Source organism: Drosophila takahashii, chromosome X (assembly GCF_030179915.1).
Source record: "Drosophila takahashii strain IR98-3 E-12201 chromosome X, DtakHiC1v2, whole genome shotgun sequence".
Lineage (NCBI taxonomy): Eukaryota > Metazoa > Arthropoda > Insecta > Diptera > Drosophilidae > Drosophila > Drosophila takahashii.
The window spans coordinates 4,345,875-4,370,351 of record NC_091683.1 but is presented as its reverse complement, the minus strand read 5'-3'; the positions used below and the strand labels follow the sequence as shown (position 1 = coordinate 4,370,351).

Below are 24,477 nucleotides of genomic sequence, written 5' to 3'. Positions count from 1 at the left end.
ACTATTTTTTTTTGTGGAAAATCGGGATCTGTGGTTTTGGTAAAGTTTGACTTTTTTCTGTTTGTTTTTTTGCTGTAACTTGGCCAAAAATGGTCCGGACATACGGACTTACGGACAGACGGGCATACGGACAAGTGTATAATTACAGGAAAGATTACAAGGATCAACCCACCTCGGTTTGATGCTGTGACTTGTAGACAGGCATTGCCTTGACAAAGAGCGGCATTTTGCGCGACTGCTTCTGCTGGACGGCCTCCTGCAGCTGCAGCTGCTCCTGCGTCTGGCGGGGATCACTCGCTCCCGCTCCTGCGCCCGCATGTGGATGCGGATGCTGCGACGGATGATGGTGATGATGATGATGGTGGTGGCCCGGCTGCGGATGGCTGCCGCCCCGCTCCCAGGCGGGCGAGTTGTTCGGATCGAGGGCCAGCTGGGCCAGACGCAGCTCCGTGATCCACTCCTTCTTCACCGCCGGCGTCTGCGTCTGGAATGTGAAGGTCTCCTCCTTGCCGGACTTGTGGCGGCCGGTGAGCTGCAGGCAGCAGGAGTCCACCCAGGCCATCTCCTCGTCCTTGCGCTGGATGGAGCCCTGGATGAGATTGAGCACGTTGCGCGTGGTATTGGCGTTCAGCTCCTTGTAGCTGCCCTTCAGGCTGCAGACCAGATCCTGGATGCGGGAGATGACCTCGTAGTCGTACATCAGAGTGCTCATCTCGCTGCAGAGGTTGTCGGCCCCGTTGGTCAGCTGGGCGGCCGGCGAGCTGTGCGGATCCCCGAAGCCAGAGAAGCCACCGCCGGCTCCTCCGTGTCCCGGCAGAGTGCTGTTGGCATAGGGACTGCCGTTGGCTCCGCTGCTGCCGTTGGACTTCAAGCTGCCGCCGCGATTGAGACCTGCAAATAATACATATAATGTTAGATTTTATTTTAGATTTTTATTTGGATTTTCTAACTAATTTTTGTTACCTAGAAAATTCGTAGGTCAAATGATTTTACATACTCTTCCAACTTGTTTACATCTTGTGTAAATAAATAAGTGTAAAATAAAGTATATATTTATTGATATCCATTTTTTACAGGATGCAAAAAGTTTACTATTATTTATGCGAATTCTTCAGTTCAGATGGTTAAACTTTTCATAAATTAAACCCAATCACTTGGTAAACCATTGGATTTTCTAAGCACTCCATTTCACCTCACACAGTTCATATGCTCTATTTACGCGAATTCTTCAGTTGAAGTGATCTTATATTGCATTTGTTTTGCTTACCCGCCGTGAGAATCCTCGAGAGCGTGGCCGATGTGCTGTTGTCCACGATCTCCACATCGTTGACCGGGAACATCCACTTGAAGGTGAGCTTCTCGGTGGCCCCGAAGTCGTGCGACTGCTTGGGCGCCACCGACACGCAGATGACCTTGTCGTTTAGCAGGAGCAGCCGGCGCTGCTTGCACTTGACAATGAAGCCGGCCTGGTTGAACTCCATGTGGGTGACGTTGTCCTCGCGGAGCAAGTACCTCGGCCGATGGCCGCCGGCGGAGTCGCTCACGCTCATGCTGCTCAGGCTCAGGGATCGGGCATTGAAGGTGCCCGAGATGTGGCCGAGCATCTCCTTGAAGGCCTGGTACTGCTCCGCCTCCCGCTTGCTCTCGTTGAGCAGCTCCGCCAGGAGCTCCAGCTGCGACAGGGCCAACTGCAGGGACATGCGATCGTGGTGGCCCTGCGGCGTGTACTTGAGCAGGTCCTGCAGGAACAGGATGAACTGGGGGAAGCGCTGCACGGGCTTCACCATCAGTCCGAAGAACGACAGCCGATCGTGGGCACTGATCTGCTTGACCTTGAAGAAGTCGGCCAGCGCCGACTTGCGCTTCTCCTCCATCTTGGCCAGCTCCATGGCCGCCGAGAAGTTGTTGATGAAGCCCGAGTAGATCTCCAGCAGCTGCGGCTTCCCGAAGGCGCTCACGAAGCAGTCGCCGATCTTCTCGTCGCGATCCCAGTTGCGGACGCACTCGGCCAACGAGATGCGGAACAGCTTGTGCGAGTGCAGGATGTCCGGCAGGCAGTGGAACAGGGTGGCTATCTTCACAGGATTCAGTACCGGCGGACTGCACTCCTCCAGCGGTTTCTTGTAATCCTGCGGGGTGAGAACAAGGGCACAAAGGTGGTTAGTTCGGTTTCAAAACCCGGGTTTTTTTAAGGAGCTACACCAATCTTTTGTTAGTAATAAAAGTAGTGTAAATTTCTGTAAGTTCTTCACTTATTTTATATATTTAAAATTAAATTAAGCTTGCGCGAATTCTTTGGGTAAAATAATTTTATTTTACATTCTCTTCCAACTAGTTTACATCTTGTGTAAATAAATCAGTTTAATATATTTATTTAAGTGAACTCTTCAGTTTGATGGTTATATTTTCCATACACTTTGTAAGGTATCTTCAAATGCTCCACTTATTTGATTTATTGAAAATTAAAATTATTCCAAAAAGTGAATTTAAGTTGTAAATTTTACCTATTTAATAATTTTTTTTATAATTACTTATGTTTTTTAGGATTGGTGCAACACCTTTTCTATTCATATGATTACCAAGCTCTTTTGCGCCGGATTTTCTATTGGTTTCTCACAGTTTTTGGCTTAGATTTAATCTGTTTTTTTTTTGTTTACGAGTATTTTTACTTGTTTTGTTTGTTTTCTTCTAATTTTGTAACTACTTGTGGGTGAGAAATATGATTTTGGGTTCAAATTGGACGTGTGTGTGTGTGTAAATTGGTTAGTGGGCGAGTAAGTGAGTGTGATTAGTAAGTTAGTTGGTTTATTTTTATGACGGTGAAATCGGCATTTATGGCAGTTATGGGAAGAGGATGGCATGTAAAGAGATCAAATGATTTGAGATGATATTAAGATTAGTCGGTGGTTAAATGGGGTAACTAAGGTTGTCTAACTACGAATGGCATGCAGGGGGTTATTATGTAAGCTACAAGATAATAGATTGGATAATAGTTTATAAGGTAAATATAATATAATATTATCTAGTATTCTTGCTTTTCCAGCTCCATTTCACCTCATCTAGTTGCCACCACTGTAAATTTCATCCACATCATAGCCAAACGATACCCAAAATCCTATCCACCAGCCAGAAAAAAACATTCCTACAACCTATATATATATTATAATCAAATATGTTGAGCCTGAAGGATCTCAACCTGACCAAGGAGCAGATGGAGAAGCTCCAGCAGCTGCTGAAGGAGCAGATCAAGGAGGATCAACATCAGGATGATCGGGATTCTAAGGATCCCAAGGAACCATCGATGGGTGAGGCCATCGCCAAGGCTTTGGAGAACATCCAGGTCTATGTGGAGGCCGGCAAGACGAAGGCCTTCGTTCAACTAAAGCCCCCGCAGCTGCACACGTTCGAGGTGACGCCGCAGGGAGTGGCCACCGGATCCTCGGAGGCGGACAAATTCAACCGGGCCGAGGGCACGGAGATCGCTCGCTGGCAACGCGAGAGATCGGTGAAGTTGGATTTGATCTCCAGCAAGGAGGCCGAGCAGTTTGGCAAGATCCAAACCGACGAACGCACTGGGGAAACGTACATGCTGGTGCCCATGGAAATAAACGTACTGGTCGATGGAAAGACCCTAACGCCTGAGGTGGCCACCAAAATGATTGGCGAACAGGATGCCTACAAGGAGGAGACGGCGGGACACACCTTCTACTTGTACCACCAACTGGAGGGGCATCCCTGCAAGCTGCCGCAGGCTGCTCTCGACCAGAATCCCCAGGCCAGCCAGGTGGAACCGGTTCCACCGGAGAATCAGGTCAACTGGGACTACCATTTGCACAACTTCGAGGTGCCCCGCCTTATTTTTCCCTTTGAACTCAAGTTTGGCCCGGATTCAGAATCGGATTCAGATCGTTTGGCGGGCGGGGAAACGGAAACCGGTAAGAAAACAACGGAGGAGGACGAGGATTCGGAACTGCAACTGGCTGATTTCGAAGATCTCCAGGAGTTGCTTGAGGACTTGGAGGAGGACTAAGCCCTCCAGCTCGAAGAATGTTATAACCAACAGATAATTGCAACTGGAAATGGGTTTTCCCATCATAACTAAATCCTAACCTTAAATGTCCCATATTCGAAACTTAATTAAATGATATAGTTAATAGTTAAAGGTTAAAATGAAAGTTGAAAGGCTTTAATTTATATTTATAATTACTTTGTTAGTTGGGGACCTTTATCTACGCAGCATGCAGTGATCTACATATTCCGATTTCATAACCTATCGAGGGGGCACTGTACTCACATTGACTAGTCGCTGCAGGGTGGCCACATACGAGTTCTCACTGTGCACGATGGCCGCCACAATGTGGCGCCTCTTTAGCTGCTGCTGTGACAATCCGGCGGGGGCGGGGGGCAACATGGGCACAATTAGCCGATTTTGGGCGGTGCGAGCGGTTCCATTGGCCCGACTGCCCGGCGTCATCATTAGGTCCATGTCGAAACGATTGGCGGTCGCCTCGTCATCCTCCGACTGCAAAAAATAAAGGATTAAATTAGAAATAAATATAATAAAATGTTAATAATTAATAGAGTTAAGTGTAAACATATTGTTATGAAATGTAAAGGCACATGATATAACGTAATCTAGTGAGTACATTGCTTTTAAGGATGTTTTAAGGATCGATAACACGATAAATATATCGAAGGAGTGCAGCCAACTTCACTTGATTGAGAAGAAGAAGAGAGGACAGTGGCGCAAAATTAATAAAAATGTTAGGATCTATTAAAAAACTTAAAATATTTACGTTTTAAAATTAAAAAGTACCTTGTGGATTTTTCTGTTTACAAAAAAAATGCCCAATTCAAAATGTTTCTTAGCTAGTAGGTATTATAACAAAAAAACATTTAATTTTGTTTAGATTTTAAAATTATAAATTTGTAATTATATTTAAAAATTTAATTTTAGTTTAGTAGTTTAAAAAATATCTCACCTCTGGCACTCCGGGCATCATTTTGCTGGCTCCCAAATTGGCCAATTTCTGTGGCGAGGCGGCGTCCAGCGCTGCTCCTTGGGCCACTCCACCGGATCCACTGGATCCACTGGATCCACCGGCTACACCGGCTCCACCGATGGCCGAGCTATTCTTTCCCTGTCCCGGCGAGTTGCCCGATCCCGAGTCGGGGGTATCGAAGCTGGAGGCCGTCGAGTGGCGGCCATCGCGTCCTCCGACATCGTACTGGTGCGAGGAGCCGCGCCTGATCGAGAACCAGCGGGACAGTCGTCCTCCCGGGGATTCGCCCGGCGTGGTGGCCTCCTCCCTTTGGGCGGAGGAACCACCTCCCGATCCTCCTCCACCTCCTCCACCAGTCGATGGCATTGTGCAGGCACTGGCTCTGCGCATAATCATGTTGCTGGCGGCGTTGCTATTCTCAGTGGATAGGGATGCGGATGCGGATGCGGAACCTGTTGCGCTTCCGGTGGCGGCCGTGCGCCATTTGTCAAACGACAAATGCTGCTTGGCCTTGTTGAAGGTTGAACGCAATTGCGAATTGCGTTGATTGCCGGCACTTAGCGAACTCACGCTGCTGCTGGTCTGCTCCTCCTCGGTAAGAACCTCCTCCTCCTGCTGCTGCTGCTGCTGCTGCTGGGATTCTACTCCCTGCTGCTCCTGCTGATCCTGCTGATCCTGCTCCTCCTGGCCCTTAGAGATCCCCTCGAGGAGATTCCTATCCCTGTCGCGGCAGGGCGATTTGGTGTCCCGCTCGCTGCAGCTGCTGCCAACGCCAACGACACCAACGGCAGCCTGGCCACCGTTGGCGCTGAAGCTTCCGCCGGCAATTGTGACCTGATCCCTCTGATCCCGCTGATCCCGCTCCCGCTGCTCGGCGATCCTCCGGCTAAACGCACTATGCAGCTGGGCGGTGGTGATGCTCGCACTGGACGGCGAAGATCCAATGAACGAGGTCTGCTGCTGCTGCTGCTGGTGGAGCCGCTGACTGAGGTGCGAGTGGTGCTGCTGATGGTGCGGGTGGAGGTGCTGATGGTGGTGCGAGTGGTGCGCTTGGTGGTGGTGCGGCTCGTCCAAGGTGTCCTCCCATGAGCCGGAGTTCAGTTTGTGTTCATCTGGAATGGGTGAGGAAAAATATGTAGACTAAAATTAGTATGAAATTTGGGAATTAAAAGCAAAATTTGTATAAACTTTTATAGGTAAACTCGTAGAGAACCCAAGTACCTAACGAAATGTAGAAGAAATTTTTCAAATCGGACCATCCATTTAAAAGTTATGAGCAAAGCTAATAATGAAATTCAAGCAGTGCAAGCAGTTGCTTTACTGCATGCATGTCCCTATCTCTTTCGTACTTCCTTTTGGCTGAGTAACGGGTATCTAATAGTCGAGGTATTCGCCATAGCGTAATAATTTAAAGGTTTAACATTTCTTTTTTCTATTTTACAATTTGTAATAAAATCTGAGCTAAAAAGTAGTTGACATTCAATATTTTGGGTGACGTCATTCCCCCCGCTAAGCAATACCAATTATGTGGCGTTGGACGAGTGAGTTAATTGCCAGCAATTGTGGGCCATATGCAGATGAAGTTGGCCGAAACGGCAGCACAAACAGGATTTGGCCATGGCCGTCATGTCTCTCTGTTCGCGATTACCGCCAATTTCTGCGGCGTGGGACTGGGACTGCGACTGGAAGTCAGCGGAAAGGGTGAGGAAAGGGGAGGAGGCATCATCAAAGCCAGAAAGCCGCCAATTCTGGCCAAGACTCATTCTGGCATCGTGTGGGTTACTTGCCAAGTGGCCATGGCCAGAAAGCCAGCAGCGCAACTCCCACACTGGGCCACGTACTCCGGCACTCAGCCACTCGACAGACTCAATAGAACCACCAGAACGGCATTAGAGAGACAACTGTCAGGCCCAAGGAGTACACAGAGAGAAACAGAGCCGCGCCTTTAGTTTTCTAATTGCCAAATTGCCAGGAAAGCGCTTAGCATGGTCACACTGCACTTTTATTTAATAGTATAGTGTGACCAACTTTATTAAATACGCAAAATACCGTCAGTGCCACTTAAGTGATTACTTTTCGAACATATTTTGTTTTTCCCTTAATCTTCTTTCTTTTTTCTAGCAGTGCACCTAGCAGCCATGCTCTAAACCAACATTAGGATGGCGATTTCGATTCCGATTCCGATTGAGATTCAGATGGAGAAACAGACACAGAAACACAACTACGGCCGCAGAAACAAAACAGATTCGAGACAAACTCGATGTCATGTTCACGACCATTAATCATCCAGTGGACGGCGGCGTAGGAATGGGGATGTGGTGACAAGTCGGGTTCAGTTAGCTGTGATAATTGCAAATTCAGCTCAGTCCAACGCGGTGGTGCCTCCTAAACATCCACTGCCCCATTACGCCCCTTTTAATCCCCTTTCAAATGTGTGGAAAAAGGAAAATCAAAAAAAAAAGGAGGAGGAGAAAATTGTGTAAATATTTTGCGCAAAATGTGAAAACATCTTCAAAATTACATTATATATACGGCCCAAAAAAAGGGAGACAAATTTCGCTTTTACAAAATTGAGTTTGTGTAACTTTTTTAGGAGGCTGGGGGGATGGAAACTCGCTTTTCACATATTGAAAAGAGCAGTGGAAAATCAAAGGAGGCAGGGGGCGGTGGGCGTGGCAAGGCAGCGTTTAAGTTGATTGTTGGCAAACATATTTCCTTCGTGTTTTTTTTTCGGCATACACTTGGTTTAACATAATCTGTAAGCACGCAAATGCGGCCGGGGGAGAGTTTATTAATTAATCTTAAATAACTTTCAAGGCGGGGATGATGGGGCAGAAATGGGAAGTATGAATATTTATTCACAGGGAAAGAAAATGTATGTATATTGAAAAATAACAAATATTTTGAAAGTGTAAAATGGTTATTCTAATTTATTCTACGAAATATGGTCACACTTTTCTATCGAAAGATTTTCCAGACTCAAAAATATAATTTTGCGATCCTTATTTTTGCCAGGCCCACGCAAACACAACGCTTATGTAATTTATTTACTTGGTTTTCGTCGGATTTCGATTTTGTTTGGCCTGTTACGACATCACGTATACGCACCGCTGGCTCATTAATTATCATCATCAAGGCAAAATGTGCAACAGTTAACGGAAACCGAAAACCGAAAAACAAACTCCTGCCATGGCACGCAAATAAAAAATGGGAGAGAAAGAGACCCCTTTGGATGCATCTAAGCCACCTCCGCGACTTTTTGCATAATGGAAAATGATTGTGAAAAATTAATCATACGCCATGTGAGCCCGCGGGGGAGTCTCCCCAAAAAGATCGCGATTCTCCCATGCAATATTTTTCGGCGAGTCTCGTTTTGTTTACCTCGTTTTTGGCACAACTATTGCCTGTTTGGTCCATCAGTCAAACAACCAACCAGTCAGTCAGTCAGTCAGTCACCGAGTTATTCATTCACATTCGCTTATTTATTCATTCCATTCGGTACCAATTGCCGCGAGTGATTAATGAGCCACTCATTAATGCCAATGCAGAATGCTTTACCTCAACAACAAAGAAATCTCTGCAAATGCTAATGCTCACTTAAATTATACAAATTACACACATCCACATCCACATCCACACATTGCCATATCTGTTTGTTCTTTATTGTTTTGCCAACTCATTTCACGCCCACAGGGGCTCAAAAAACCAGCAACAGAAACAGACCCCGAAACAGTCATAGAAACAAAGTCGGGCGGACCCGAGTCCATTGCTAATTGAAATGACAACCACAAAGACTCTGTGTAGCCACTTTTTGAGGCACAGCCTCGACGGGTCAAAGTCTCGCAATGCAAATACCCTGGCTAAAAAGTGGCTAACTAAAGGTAACTGGCATCAAAATAACATCCTTTATTGGAAGAAGATAACCTGATAAACAAATTAAATGTTAGCAAGTCAAACTTTGACTTTAATCAGTTTATCCACTGAACTATTTCAATGCCAGCCAACGGAATTTCGAAAAGTTTCTCACCTGAAACTTAATGGAAAGGCAAAGTTTACGCATTTTAATAAAACTATATGCAACTTTTCCAGAATTCACTTAACTTATTTAAGGTTGTAAATATTAATATTAACATTTTAATATTTAATTGAGTTTTGTTTTGGTAAGTAAATGGTAAGCCCCCAAAGTCAAAAGGGTATTTCGACTGCAACTAAAAACTTCGAGTCTCACTTTGCGCTGCATTTGATGTGCCCTTCTGCCCCCAAGATGGTTCATAAATATTTCAGTCCAGCGCAGAATGCAGGCCAGAATGGTTAAGTAGCTGGAAACTAGTCACCTGCTGTTACGCCCCTTCTCCCGCCCCCTTTTCTCCATTTCTCCATTTCTCCAGAGGGGTTCTAATGAGGCCACAAGGCTTCGTGCGACTCTCAGCCACGAGTTGTAAAGTAATTTCGTGTGTGTCTGAAATTGAGCAGCGGGCAGCCAACAACGCCCCCCCTCCACCCACTTTTTCCCCTCTCCTCTGCTCCCTCTCCCACCGCCCCCTTCGGCGACGCCCATCTCTTTCTGCTTTGCACTCGAGGCAAAACTCTAGCTCAGAGGCAGAAATTCAGCAAAGTTAGCAAGTTTTCTAAGCCAGCTGCAGGGAAAAGCTGGTAGCAAAAGGAGTTTAAAGAGAGACAAAGGAAGAAGTGGTTACACAAGAAAAAAATATATCAAACATTTTTGGCAACTATGATTTAAGAATAACAAATCTATAATAAAATCGTAAAAATCAATAGCCAGCAAGGTCACATTGCGAATTTTCTACCAAAAAAGGTGTGCCCAGGCAACATTAAGAAGCCAATATTCAAGCAACCCCTGGGGTGATTTATAATTGAATTATTATTTTTCCTAAAAAAACCTTAACTCATAATTTCAATGCCTTTTGCCTGTGTAAAGGCTGAAGTGGAAGCTTGCGGAAGCTCATTACCCAAAATCGTAGGAGACACACGGATATATGGCAAAACCCCTTCGCTTTTCCCCCCATAGACAAACACACACACACACACACACGTGGCCGTAATAAGTGTGGAAATTGCTTTCTATTTGCAATTTTGATGGCCAGGACCAAGACGGAAACGAGAATGAGAGCTGAGTGAAAAGCCAAGGTAAAGTGGGGGGGAAAATTGGAGAAAAAAGCACGGGAGGGAAAGTCAAAGTAGCGCGTGCCTTTGTCATAAACTAATTATTATAATGTAAATCACACACGCAGAGAGCCCGAGCCCACTTCTAACGGCAACCAGCCTCCAATCCAAGCATCGGACGGATGATAATGAGCTAATCCTGCATATTCATGAGCGGAAGCAGGTGATAATGAGGGGGCGGTGCAGGCGGAAGCGCCACAGAAGCCGGAAAATTCTTCAGGTGCACTGCTAAAAAATTTCAATAAATTCTTTTACACAGAAACAATTTACCTCAAAAATATTTTACAATATTTACTACTAAAATAATAGAACTATGTCTTTAGAAATATTGTTGGGTTAGCATCCAACATTAATTTCCAAGTCTTCAAAAATACTTAATTTTTTTTTTTTTAATTTTGGGGACGGATTTAAGATCTCTGCCTGCTTTAATCACGCTCGATTCTTGGCCAAAACCATGCTGATGAGGAGAAACCCCAACCGATCGATCTAACTATGCATCTATCCCCCTCACTTTCTTTTCCCTCTTCTCTTTCTTCGGAGGATTGCGTGTTTGGGCCAAAAACCAAATAAAAACCGGGCCAAAAAACTGCAAACGCGGAATGGAAATGGAAATGGAGATGGTCAAAATTAATGACATCAAAATTAGGCAGACAGACAAGCGAATCAGAAAATGGAAGAGAAAAAGGAGGCGGGGGGGCCTATCTGGCTTTATCGGGGCGAACCTGGCCAGCAGCAGCTGCACAAAATCGCAGCAGCCGAGTGATAAACTTTGGCAACTTTACGACTTCATTAATAAAATTGAAAACTGTTAACTGGGCAACTGTCTGTACGTTGGCAATTAAAATTGCCAGAGAATTGGGTTAAAATGCCAAGCAGTAGTCGGGGCAATTTTGGCCAAATGTTGTTGACTCAATCGCCACCGATCGGTGAGCGGTGGAAAATTGTTGGCTGTCTGTCTGTTGGCCATAACAGATTTGCACTCACTCAAGTAAATCCAACTCACAACAACAGCCAATCGAATTCGAATTCTTTTCGGTGATTCGGTGTGAAAATTTATTTTCTAGCAAAGTGTTTTTTAAGTTCTCGCACGGATAAAAATACGAAACAAAGCTGAAAACTTGCCAAAGATTTTCGGAAAAGGTGTTAATGTGCGAAGTTGGGGAGGAGAATGAAAAGAAAATGGGCGCAGGCGGTGGGTGGTGTGCGGTTGGGCAAGACTTTCCCGGAAAAGCTGATGAAAAGCTGCAAAAACGAAAAACAACAACTGAGCTGATGACCAGGTGATGGAAAAGAAAAAGTCTCAGGTTCCGAAAAGTTGGGAATTATTTTCCATTTCCTTAAGGCAAAAACCCTTTAGAAAGTGAAGCATGTGGAAAATATTTTTCAGAACTCACTCAATAAAAATCAAACTTTACTTTGTCTTTTTTCATTCATCGCTTGGAATTAGAACAAAAAAAAAAGTTTAATCACATTAAAAAAAATTTAACTAAATTTGTAGACACTTTTTGTTAACCAAAATATGCATGAAATCATACAAATATATGATTTTAAAAGCGCACCTGGTTTTTTCTGCATTTCCGCACTGGTTAAGAAATCAAGACAGAATGCCTTGACATTCTGGCTAAGCACCAAGCGTCGGAGAGGCAATCGTTTACGACTTGACCACCTACCACATCTTCATTAATATTAACAACAGTTTGGTTATAGAAATTCGATTGCTAATTGCCCCCTTTCGATGACCTTGCAAATGTCAGTCAAAAGTTTTCCGATTTTCCTATTACCCGACTTCTCGACCTTCTGACTTTCCCACTTCCCGATTCCCAGACTGCAGTGCAGTTGGTGCCTTGTGATTAACAATGGGCCACCGCCGAGTTGCGAACTAGTTTCCCATTTCTCCACATATTTCATATACGAAGTATTTGCACCGTTAGACGTTGGTCGTTAGACAGGTGGAAATAAATGGCAGTCAGTCAGTCAGTCAAGTAAGTCTCCTAAGGTAAGGTAAGGCGGTACAGGTACAGATACTCATTGTCCCACATGAATTATTTAGCTGCTGCTCTGATTGGATATACACGTACTTATATACCTTTAGTTGTACTGGTGCCTGTGGCCCTGCAAAAGACGCCAGATCCAAATTAAACACAACGCGTGGCATGTAATTTTGTTGCCATTCCATGGCCTTTTCCGCGACTGCATCGAGTACACTTGGCAAAAAGAAGAACTAGAATTTTCAATTAGAAATGTGAAAATAAGAATGACAGGTTTTTTAAGCAGTTTAAGAATTCGTCATATCATTTCTCCAGCGCTCTAATATTTTTGTCGAATGTTTTTTAAAAATATATTTTTGATAATTACAAATTTCATATTTGCGATTATTATTAAATCATATTTTGATATATTATAATTATCAACAACTCTATTTCCTTGCTGACAAAAAACTGTTTTTTTTTCACTTTAATCCATTTAGGAACTAAACAGATTTAAATCGGTTACATCAATCTTAATTAATTTTAATTTTCCCCAACAGATATTACATATAGCTGTTATTTATATAGAAATTCTTATTTTTGTATTTTTTTTTCTAAAATGTAGATCTGGGTTTGGGTTCTGATGGGTCATTCCCTGGACGAGGGTCTGGTGATGGGTCCCGTAAAAGTCTGGAAAGGCGTCCTGAGTTTGAATCCATTCAAGTGGGTTATACCTCGTCCCGCTTTCTCCCCTTCTCCCTATTTTATCCCTATTTTCCGAAGTCAACTCGAGTCAACTCAACTCAATTGCTTTGGCAACTTGACGCAGGGCCGTGCACTTGACGATGACGCCCTGGGATGCCGATGCCTACCAGTGTCCAAAATGATGGTGGCGGGGGGAAAAAATACGGAAAAGCCAGAAGAAAACTTAGCCTCTCCCGCTACCTCTCTCCCCCTCTCGCTTTCGCACACGGTCGTCGCCCCGTCCCTGTCGCTCCACCTTTTGTTGCCTATTTTAAGGCATTTCCTTGCAGGCCGCTTTGAAAAAGGAAACTCGTCGCGTCATTGTGCGATGTCTTTTTATTTTTTTCACATACCCATTACTTTCGGTCTTTAGTTCTAGCGGTATATTGGGCAGAGCGTTTAGAATTTACTTGGTTTTTAATAGGAATTTCAAGTTTTTTTTATACCCTATTTAAAAATGATTAAAATGACTATTATGCCTTTCTTTAACATTATTTTTCTAAATTGTCTATAACCTAATTGTATCGATTTAATATATTAAAAATAAATTGAACAAATTTAAACATAATTCCAGTTCGTTAATAATTTTCATTCGTTTTCCCATTTTCCCTAAGCCACCTTTCTGGACTGCTGGGTATCTAATAAGTGCTTCCTTCTGGTTGACAATTTTCCCTGTGTGTGGAGATGCCTTTGCCTGTGGCATCGAGCTGCTGGTCTTTTTTCGATTTTTTCGATGCAGCCGCAAATGCAGATGCAGATGGAGGGCACATGCCTTTGACTATTTTTAGCGGGCGCTGAGCTGAAAACAATGCTGGCGACTTCAAGTGGCCCACACCCCAGACAAAAAAAAATAAAATATAAAATAAAGAGAAGGAAAACCAGGAGCTAGTGAGCTACTGGAGCATCAGCACAAGCGATTGCCCTCCGAGCTCCGACTTAATTACATTGGCCAATCCCAATCGCAATGTCAGTGGGGGTTACTCAAACTCAAACCGGGGGATAAAACTTTCAGTTAGCAGGGACAAAGAATTTGAAAGGCTTTTTCACTCGGAAATTAAATTTCCAGAGCAGGATGGCTGTTCCATTGAATTAACAGCTGAGAGTGCAGGCAGCCCAAAAAAATCTGGAAACAAAAGTGGGATAAAAGATGCACAGCAGATGCGTTGAAAGGCCAGCAAGAAAAAAAAAAATGGAAAATGGAAAATGGAAAATGAAAATTTCAGCAAACTGCAAATGTTTTTCGTCGCCATAACAGGCTTCATCAGGTGGCATTAATATAAATTGCCTCGCTTAGTTATTCAGTTCGACAAGGGCTGTCAAAAAAGGTGACCTCGCGAGCACAAAAGCGCCCTCTGACGGCAAGCGTTGTTCATTGAATAATTAAATTAACAATAGTTGTTGACACTTTTCATTGATTTGGCACTTCTCAACATATTTTTTTCGCCATTAATTTCTCTGACAGCTTTGCAGATTCTCTAGTTTCCCTGACCTTATTTTTTGATATAATTTTAATATACTTTGACACTATTTAATAATTACTTCTTGGAGAATAAACTGTCGTTATCAATCTATTTTTTTACATAAACAATAAAAATAGGTGCCCTAATTTTAGAGAAAAAAATTCTTATCTTTCGCCCTTCTAATTAAATATCTATAGAATACCTATTAGAAGTAAATTGAGTTCCGAAAAGCCATAAATTATGACCAACTCGTCGCTGCAGTCTTAATAACGCCCTTATCGCGATGATATTTCCGTCAACACCTTGTGGATATCTTAGATTTTCTTATCGCCAAAACGCTTTGTAAACTGTTTGCATTCAAAATACAAAGTAGAAGTTCGTGGTAGATAAAGAGCAACAATCGGTTTGTTTAATTTGCGGGAGGAGGAAGTGCAACAGTTGCGAAATGCGCGAGTTTTCCTCGGTTTTCATCGTTTTCAACGCCTCATGGTTTCGATTTCCATGTCCGTTTCCATTTCCATTCCGCTGGGTGTTGTTTTTATGGCTTTTATGGCTGTTATTTCTGTTTGGTTTCTTTCCGTTTTATCGGAGGAGCTGCATTTGGTCTCTTTGTGGGTTTCGTTTTTTTTTTTCGTATTTCTCTCTTTTTTTTTAGTTTATTTATTTATGATATTTACACACAGCAAACACAGCTATGCCACAACAACTGTTCAATCTGTGACATGGTTTCACTTTCATTGGCTCTCTTATCAGCTGAACGAGTTTTCAGTTTTCCTTTCTGGTTATTGTTGGCGGCGCTCTTTTGTTTTTCCTTTTTTCTGTTTTGTATATTATTTTGTATATTTTTTTTTGCCGACAAAGTGGCGTAAATGCAGTGGCAGATGAGTTTTTGAGCTGTTTGGTGTCGTTCCCAATTGGCAATTGCAATTTGCATAAATTGTCCGTTCGTTGTCAGCTGTCGTCACTGCAATTTGTGGACATTTTTATTTTGAAAAGCCGAAAAAGTTTAAAAAATGCCGCTAAGAAAAACTCAACTCAAAAAACAACTGATTTTTTTGCGCTATAATTATGGCCAACAACATAATTTATGTGGCAGCTGAGAGAGGAGATGATGAGCGAAGGAAAAAAACTACAAAAGCCAATATGGCTTTAATAAAATAATAAGACGCAGTAATAATTGATCATAAACGTTGCGAAGAATGCGGTACACCGAAAGAAATTGCAGTGAACTTGAGTTGGGAGATTTTTTTTTAATTTTGGGTATAAAGATAAAGGGGTTTTGGCTTCCAAACAATTTTTTATTAATTTTACTGATTTTAGCATTTATTTTTTCAGTGCATCAAGTGGCAGCTGAAAGTCGAGTGCTTTATTGGCCGTGCTTGTTGTCAATTTGCGGATGGCCAGTGGCCAAGAATGCGCCGCAGTTCAAAGTGAAAGTCGTCGTATCTCACAGGTGTCTGCCCCTGCCCCCCTCTTGTCCCCTTAGCCCACCGCCCCTGAACCCCCGTTCTTTAAAAGACCAAACAAAACAAAAAAGGGCCACCAAAATGCAGCCTAATCTTTGACTCATTTCTAAGGCACACTTTCACACAGCAGCCAGAAAAAAAGCCATGGATAAGCAAAAACAGAACAGTAAATTTCTTGAAAAATGCACGGAAATATTTCCCTTTACAGTAAAAACTAAACAAGTTAGACATGTTTACCATTTGTAACAGAAACTTGACTTAACGGTGGCTTACCATAGAAAACTATTTTTCTCAATTAATAAAACACTTTGTGGAAATATAATTAGTATAGATTATGATTATGGGGATTATATTTTATTATGAATTTATTTATATTTCTGTGAATCTTTTTTGCTATTATGTTTAATCTCAATTTATCGCCCTCGTAACTTGCGTATATGCTTTATATAAAACTTGAACTTCCATGTGTGTAAATCGAAACCCATCGGAAGTTGGGTCTTTGATCTGCTTTGGTTTGGTTCAGTTCGGATTGGTTTTCCTTTTTCCCATATTTATCTACATTTGTCTGTATTGCTTTCTTGGTATTTTTGCAGTGCGTGAGGGCGGCGTGACTTCCCTGTTATTATATAACAATCACATTTCCATGCCCATGCCCATGCCCATTCCCATTGCCAGCATTTTCCCTCGCTTTTCCCCGCTTTTCAGCGCTTTTCCGATGCGGTGGTTACTTGGGTGGTTCCGAACCAATCTCAACCGATCCCATCCGATCCGATTTGAGACACGCAGTCTGCTGTCGTTTTCGTTTTCCAAGCCATCTAATTTCTTGTGTACTTTTCACTTGGCCTGCCAATGCCCTTTACTCCTCTTTGTTTACCTTGTGCGATTTGTGATTTGCCTATGCATAATTCCCTCGATGGAAAGTGGCACCCACAACATCATAACATCATAACATCGCATCGAGTTTCACGTTTTGCATCTCCAAGTTTAAGTTTAACATCGAGTTTGGCGCGATTCATTTCCATATCCATTTCTCTGTCTTGATTTTGAATTCAATTTCCTAGGTCTAAGTGCGTTAGCCTTTGGGAAAATGTTTATGCTTAAAGCTTATAAAAATATGATATTTCTCAAAATAATATATTAAGAACCTATGAATTTCCTTATTTTTCTCAGCTATGATATTTATTTTCTATAATACACCAAAAACCTTGATAAACGATATAATTTTTTAATGTAAATACATATAAACCATAATTCTCTCGGGCGACTTCCTTTAATTTCGTTTCGATCACCACTGAATCGATCGATGTGATCAGCAGATCAGCAATCCGAAGCTCGGGGCTACCTCGTTTCTCTAAATTAGCAAAATCGTTCTTACATTTCCGGAAGAATGCGGGGAGTTCGGTGGGGAGGAATAATGACAAATCCCGATCCGAAATCGCTTAGAGCGTTTAAAGGGGGCCAAATACTGGGGTTCTTATTTAATGCCATAAATATTATTTCATTTTTTCTTTTTTTCCCATTTGTTTATTATTTTTTTTTCCATTTTGGCAACAGGTTAAGCGAGCGGCGAATGGAGCAAACTCGTTTGAGATCTATTAAAAGATGCCGAGTAACCCAACAAAAATCGAGTAAAAAACAAAAAAAAAGTAAACGAATACAATGTATTGCTAATATTCATTAATGGCTTTTGAGCGACTGCGACACATTTGCCGAACTTTTGTCGTTAATGTGCACAGATGATGTCCACTTTTAACACAAAGGGTATGCTGGACAACCTAGTGTTTTTTTTAAGAATAATTTGTACTATTTTTTATTGGGTAATAAATGTTATTAAAAAATGTATGATTTATTATTTTTAGGAAGTAATATAATTTTGGTCATATTGAATAATATTTGAATAATTACTTTTGAAAGATACTGGAAAAAGTTAAATTAATTTTGTTATGTTTATTTAACATTTTAAGTCTGGTATTTTTGTTTATGTTAAAAAGTACATGAAAAAATCTTAGAAATACCTAAAAAATTATTTAAGAAATACCTCTTTACCACTTTAGAAATATTTTCATTGTTTAAATTCTAAGGCCAAATAACAGGGAATTTTCTAAGTCGTTTCTATATGGATTTCCCCCTGCTAATCCTATCTTACAGTTTAATGACTTTGCGTGGAAGCTGCTGACGGTAAGAACGGCAACAATAAACCAGAAATTTTATGATTAATTCTCCATCTCTTTCGCACTGTCTGGCGACATGTGGCGGTGGCAATCAAAAGATTGCAACACGCACCGCCGATGACGATTACGATTACAACGATGATGATGATGATACTTATGATGATTATGATGATGGCACGCACAGGCGACAAACTTGACCTTAATTCGCTGCCTATCGCTTGCCTATCGACTCGGCAAACACCAAAAAAAAAAAAATAATAATACTGCGTGTGGGGGCTGCCAAAAAGAAAAAAAAAGCGGGGAAAATAGAGGCAACAATGAAGAAATTGCCACATTAGTGGGCCACTTAACCTTTATGGCTCGTGCAGAAGACACCTGTGTGCCACCCGAGCCACCTAAAAAGTACCCAAAAAGCACCTGAAAACCACCTGAACCACCTCCATCTGCAATTGCTGTCAACGTCAAAGTCTCTTGAGAGATTTTAAGAGGAAAATTCAGACGGTTTAGCTGCCAGCATGTGGTCAAATGCAATAAAAAGAAATACATATATATATGTTAAAGCCCCGAAGAACTATGTAAACAAATGAAAAGTGTAACACGCAACCTTGAACGAAAAAAAAGAGATACTATGTTGTGCAATCCCCAAATAAAAAAAAATAGGGAAAATGTAACAGTGGGTGGTGGCCGATTTTGTAAAAGAATTTCGTTTGGCGATAAAAGCATAAACAAATAGCCGAGTGGCGCCACTAATAAACAAAAATAAAACGAATAGAAAAAGAGCAACAATAGCGGTGATAATTCAAAATGTCAGTATCTAAGTATCTTTGGGATACATTAAGTTTTGAAGGCTTGAAGTAGACGAGCTGTCAATTTATCTATAATGTAGTATTTTTTGGATCGTTGATAATCTCAAAAATTAATGTTAAAAAATATTTATATCTTTGAAACCAGTTTAAAGTTAGAATCTGCTTAGATTAAAATTTTCTTTGGTGCTTTTTGAGCATTATTTGTATTTTTCCCCATCTCTGTATGCAGTTGTCACGTACTCTACGCTCATAAATATACATTTATATATATATATCGCCGATCGGAGCAGATGTTTCTGGCTTAAGTCGAACGATTATCCGGCGCTGGCTGAGCAAACAGACCATTCAGAAATTCATCAGTTCAATGCAATTACTTAACATTCGTCAGTCGACTCAGACTCGACAACAAGTTGCAGCAACCGTTTACTTTTCTCATTTCAATCTGGTTGTTGACTTTGAAAGTTGCCGCCACTTGGGAGACGATTTTTTTTGGAGGGGGGTGACTGACTACCTGGTTTTACCTGGCCATTTCATTTCACCAAACATGTCGAGTCAACAATGCAACAAATCGTTTATCGATTAACAATCATCGAGATGCTGCAGGTGCGTGAGCAGATTGAACAACAAAAAATGCAACTGGCATTGATCGCCAATCGCCTTTCAACATCAATAAACAAATATGGGGAATAGCTAATAAATAGCAAAGATTCGACAGCACGATTTCGTATGATATTTTGTAGGGGGTGTGAAAAGCACTGAGATATTTATTATCTATCAAGGGGATAGGTAAATCGATAAATCAACTACAACTCTGAGCTCTTGAAACTTTATTGGTTGATTAACATTTTTCGATTTGCCTCCTTAAATTGAAATCATAATTTAAACAGTTATATTTTAAATTAATTGCCATATTTAACTTGCTTTTCACTCATTTCTTTGGTTCAGTGTAAGCCACATTCTCCACAATCAGTGGGGCTAATTGAATTGGTAAACGCTTTACCGAAGAGTTCACAACTCCAACGGGTTTAACACAGCCCCTAGATAATTAGCATAATTTTCCAGCTTCTTGCAGCCACAAACGCCACAAACTTGTTGAATCGATGCGCTAAATGAGCAGACAAACTGTTTTAACTTGGCTTTTGGCCTGGACTTAAGGCCAGGTCATCGGTAATGGGTAATGGCGGGGGAAAATGGCTTCATTAGCTTCGCGGCGGCTTCATGAAATATGCAAATGCGACATTTTCCACATCGGATGATCAGATGATTCCGGGATTCGCTTATATAAGGCTAACCAAAAAAAAAAAAACTCAAACCCAAAAACTCGACAAGATCATGACATAATTTACAATTAATGAGAGCGCGTAGGTTCAAAACTAGGTGTGTGCGAGCCAAGAAATCATGTCAATTTCTAGGCCCACAAAACTATTTCACTCCAGGTGGTATAGAAAAATAATAATAGTATGCAAATTATCATAATATTTACACGGGGCAAGAGCTGAACTCATTTCCATTAACAAGGGCAGTTAGTGTAACCGTAGCGTTGGGTATAATAAACAGAATAACAGATTTCTAGTAGCTGGTAAACATTTATAAATGGCTTCATGGGAAATGGGTCAAATAAACCTAATAATTATAAAATATATTCTTATATCCTCTTATCAACACTCTCGCCATTAAACACTGTTATTAATTAACTAAACAAACCAAAAATGTAACTTTAAATCTCATTTAGTAAACTACCAACTGCTTTAAGACAAAGCAAACTTAATTTGTGTGGTCCAAAAATAGCAACAGAGAAACAACTAATTAGATTGAGCTGCCTCAGCACTTTGGTTTGGGCTCTTTTGGTTTTCTGGGCTTTCTGGGTTTGCTGGGATGATATTATAGTAGTCAATGTCTGTCAGTGTCAGTCGTTGGAGGCTTGAGGTGGTGCCCCAACTGCTTAGGCATGTAAATGGGATAAATATTTGAGTTTGGGATCAGGACCCCAAAAACAGCACGATGGACTGAAGGGCCAAGGTCACGGATCTGGGTGGAAAACAAAAGTACAATGGGGTCAATCAGTGTGAGGGATTGCGCCAGGATAAGCTAGTTCATGTGTCCCTTCAAGAAAAGCTCAGATTTTAAAGACTTACAATAAAAGAGGAAAACGGCTAGAAAAATGTATGGTAAATTTAAAAAAAAAACATTGAAGTAAAAATATTATTAAAACCTCACTCGCTAGTTCTTAACTCAAAACAAATTAAATATCACAAAGCTTTCAATAAATAGTTTTCTGTTTTCAAAAATAATAATAAACATTCCCTTCCGATATATACGACCGACAACCATTATCTCCATGTGAAACCACCTTAATCATCTGCCATCGCCAGCGATTTCGAGTGGAGAACCCTTTGGGCTAATTAGTCTCATTATAAGTCAATTTCTCAGCGATTTAACTCAAACTAATTTCCACTGGGTTGGCTGTTCCCTGACTTACAAGACCTCAAAAAAGCGGCAATAGGTAAAAGGAGGCCAGGCCAACCGACAAAACCGAGTGAACCGAGTGAGTTTCCCCGGCGGCTGCAAAACGTAAAATAATTTTAAATTATGCCTAATATAGAATTGTGTGTGTGCTCCGCGGAGAACTGGCTGGGCTTGTAATTTTAGAAAATTGTTACAGCATCGCCTCTCTTTCTGGTTCTCTAGCCCCAAAAAACCCGCCATTAAGTAACACAAAATTATTACAAACAGTGAAAAAGTCTGGGAAAATAGCAAGGGAAAATCCTTTAAGCTTTTCGCGTGGGGTTGGCGGAGAAAAAGGTAAATTTAGCCGGAGAAATTGCCTCTCTCGATTCTCTGCTCTGCAAATTAGCCAAGGAAAGTCGAGCCTGGTTTTTTTTTTTGGTTTTGGCCACCCCATCATAAGACCTGGCTTAGTTGGGTCGCCTTTTTCCCCGCTTTTCAGGCGTGGCTCGTAATTGAATTTCCCTCCAACTTCCCTTTGGGTTTTCCCCGAGTGCGTGGCTCGCGCGACCAACAATTAAAACATTGCGCCAAAAACGCACCCACAAAAAAACGAAAAACGGGAGGAATGTTCTTGGAAACCCAGCGAAATGAAATGACAAACGTTGAACGAATGAAACATCTGAAATTAATGAGAATGGCACACATGTAAAAATGTTTGGCTGGAGTTGGAGAAATACCCAAAGTTTTTCAAAAGAAGGTGAGCAGATTCCATGGCGAGCTGAAACTTAGGTCACGAGCTCAATTAAATACTGAGAGAAAATGATGGGAGCATTTATCTTACAAAGAAGATAAAAAACTTCAAGGATAATAAATTTGAAGTATAAAATATTAATATTACATTATAACATTTGTCTAATTTATTTATCTAATTTTATTTTATTTTTTTTCATGTTTGTAGTTTGTATAAATTTGATGAATAATCCATTTTATTCCCAGTGTTTGGAATACCAGGTTGTACGATAAAAAAAAGTAGAAAAACAAAACCCAAAAGCCAAATAGACCATGACAATGTTGTCTCAATGTTGTAAAGGAAAAACGAGAAAATAACGCGTATGTTGTTCTTTTTTTTTTTTGGGTGTGTTCTATTCTATATAAAACCGAACCCAAGCCCAAAGCGAACCCAAAACCCCCTCCCCATCTCCACCACCACCTCGAAAACCAACACACATGACTTTGGGTAGTTAACTAAAACTTATCCAAGTCCATGCAAATGCGTAGAAAGAAGAAGGTCTTTAATGTGTGTCACAAATGGTCGATTACAAGGGGGGTTACGGGGGGGGCATACGAAGCGGGAGGTCAGGCAAGTTCGGGGGAAATATCAGTTTTCAAATGCGCAAACATTTAAAACGTGCCAAACGACAACGAAACGTGGCTAATGCGTTGGGTCAAAATTCCAGTGAGTTACGGCGATTGGGTTGAAAAAATGGGGGAGCGGGATTTAACGCAGGTGCGTAATGCAGTCGCTGCTATAACTACAGGTACAGGTCAAGCACACTAAGTTAATTTTTATGAAAAAAAATATTGTGTATATTTAAAGAAAATCTTATAATAAATATTGTAAGCCCATTTAAAATTATTTCAATAGGAAAACGGTAATTTACAATTTTCCAACGAAATTCCCGTTAGCCAGGTTTCCCTGTAGTTGCCCACATTTTCGTGGGCTTGGCTGCAACAAGTGAAAAGTGCGAGACAGAGATAGACAAAGACAAAGAGAAAGAGAAAGAGAAGGGGGAAACGGAGTGATAGAGTCGGATAGAGAACTGGGGGCTACAGACGACAGACAACTGTTGACACACGTTGCAGTTTGGCTTAATTAAGATAACCCCAGTGTTTACTCAACTCGGTCGGATTAGCCGTGTGGCGCCATCTGGCGGTGTCGTTAGACGGGAAAGAGGGAAAGTCGTCAAAACAAATGCAAAAGACGGGACTATGAAATTAATGAGATGCTCTCAAGGCTAAGAAAATGCACCAATAAATAAATCTATTATAATCCCTGTTTTTAAATAATATTTTACCAAGAACCCATACACTTTGGCAGCTAATTTCCCGTCGTGGCCTTGACTTCACTCACCTGCAATGATACAAAAACAAAAGACAGATTTTTAATTAGTTTCCCGCAAAGCAGATAAATTGGTATTTAAAATGCAAGGTCTAGTCAAAGGTGAGACACTCAATTATCCTTCCCCCGAACAACCTGCCAATTACGGCAATTCCGCCCCCGCATTTTCCACTTTACTTTTTACTCAATTCCGCCCACGAAAGATGCGTAGAAATCGGTGGGGTGGAAGTCACAAAAATACAAAATACAAATAAAATATAAACTCACCGACAAACGAAAGCGAATTTTTTCTTCTTTTGTTCGGCGATTCGCTTTTTTCGGTTAATAAGATTAATTTGCAGTCGTCATCGAAGAAGACGGTTGGTTTTTCCTAAGGCGCTTACAAAAATATCTTACGCTTTTCCCACATCTCGGACCCAAAAACAAAAAAAAATACCGAGAAAAGAAGAAAAACGTGGGCGACATGCAAATTGAATTGAATGGCATTGTTGTAAGGCGCAACATATGTCATGTCCAGATGTTTAAACAATTTGGTAGATACTTTGCATACACACAGTGCGTTTCGCAACTGCAGTGCCAGTTTCAAATGTCTCCGAAGATAGGCAAACATTTGTGAAAAGTGTGCTATGGACAAACAAACATTGAAGGCTGTTTAAAGCACGACTAAAAACGTGTGAAATTTCTGGGTATCAAATATAAATAATACCTATCATGATATTTATTATGAATTTGTATTACAATTTTATAAAATTTGTATAAAAGATTTACTAATTTTTCGGAACGGCTTTGCATTTTCGGCACGCACTGTTCACATAAATAAATATAAAAACCACTAGCCGAAAATTAATGACTTTGCCGCGGTGTCTTTTCAGTTTTTTTTAAATTTATTATTTAACTATGCAGAGTTGACAAATTGCATTTCGTTTGGGATTTTCGTGCGTTTTATCAGATTCGCTTCGGTTTCGGATTCGGTTCCACTTTTTATTTTTTTACAACTCTACAACTCCAACGTTGTAAAGAATTAATTAAAAACAAAGCAGTATTATTGAAAACGGACAAAAAAAAAATGCAAGTCGGTCGAGTGACTCCCACGAGAAAAAACCTCAAAA

The 24,477-nt window shown here is 41.3% G+C and overlaps 2 protein-coding genes across 2 annotated transcripts in view; one reads left to right on the top strand and one right to left on the bottom strand.

Moving 5' to 3' along the window:
* The window catches only part of LOC108068126 (uncharacterized), a 118,667-nt gene that overhangs the window by 5,065 nt on the left and 89,125 nt on the right, over window positions 1-24,477 (bottom strand). Inside the window, exons 5-8 of the mRNA XM_070219259.1 lie at window positions 4,983-6,115; window positions 4,295-4,522; window positions 1,268-2,129; window positions 173-891 (exon numbers count right to left, since the gene is read on the bottom strand). Coding sequence (XP_070075360.1) covers window positions 173-891; window positions 1,268-2,129; window positions 4,295-4,522; window positions 4,983-6,115 — 2,942 coding nt within the window. The remainder of the gene's footprint in view (window positions 1-172; window positions 892-1,267; window positions 2,130-4,294; window positions 4,523-4,982; window positions 6,116-24,477) is intronic.
* Window positions 3,072-4,149, top strand: LOC108068127 (uncharacterized). Its single transcript, XM_017157534.3, has one exon. It carries the CDS (start codon window positions 3,173-3,175, stop codon window positions 4,028-4,030), a length of 858 nt encoding a protein of 285 aa, XP_017013023.2. The 5' UTR covers window positions 3,072-3,172; the 3' UTR covers window positions 4,031-4,149.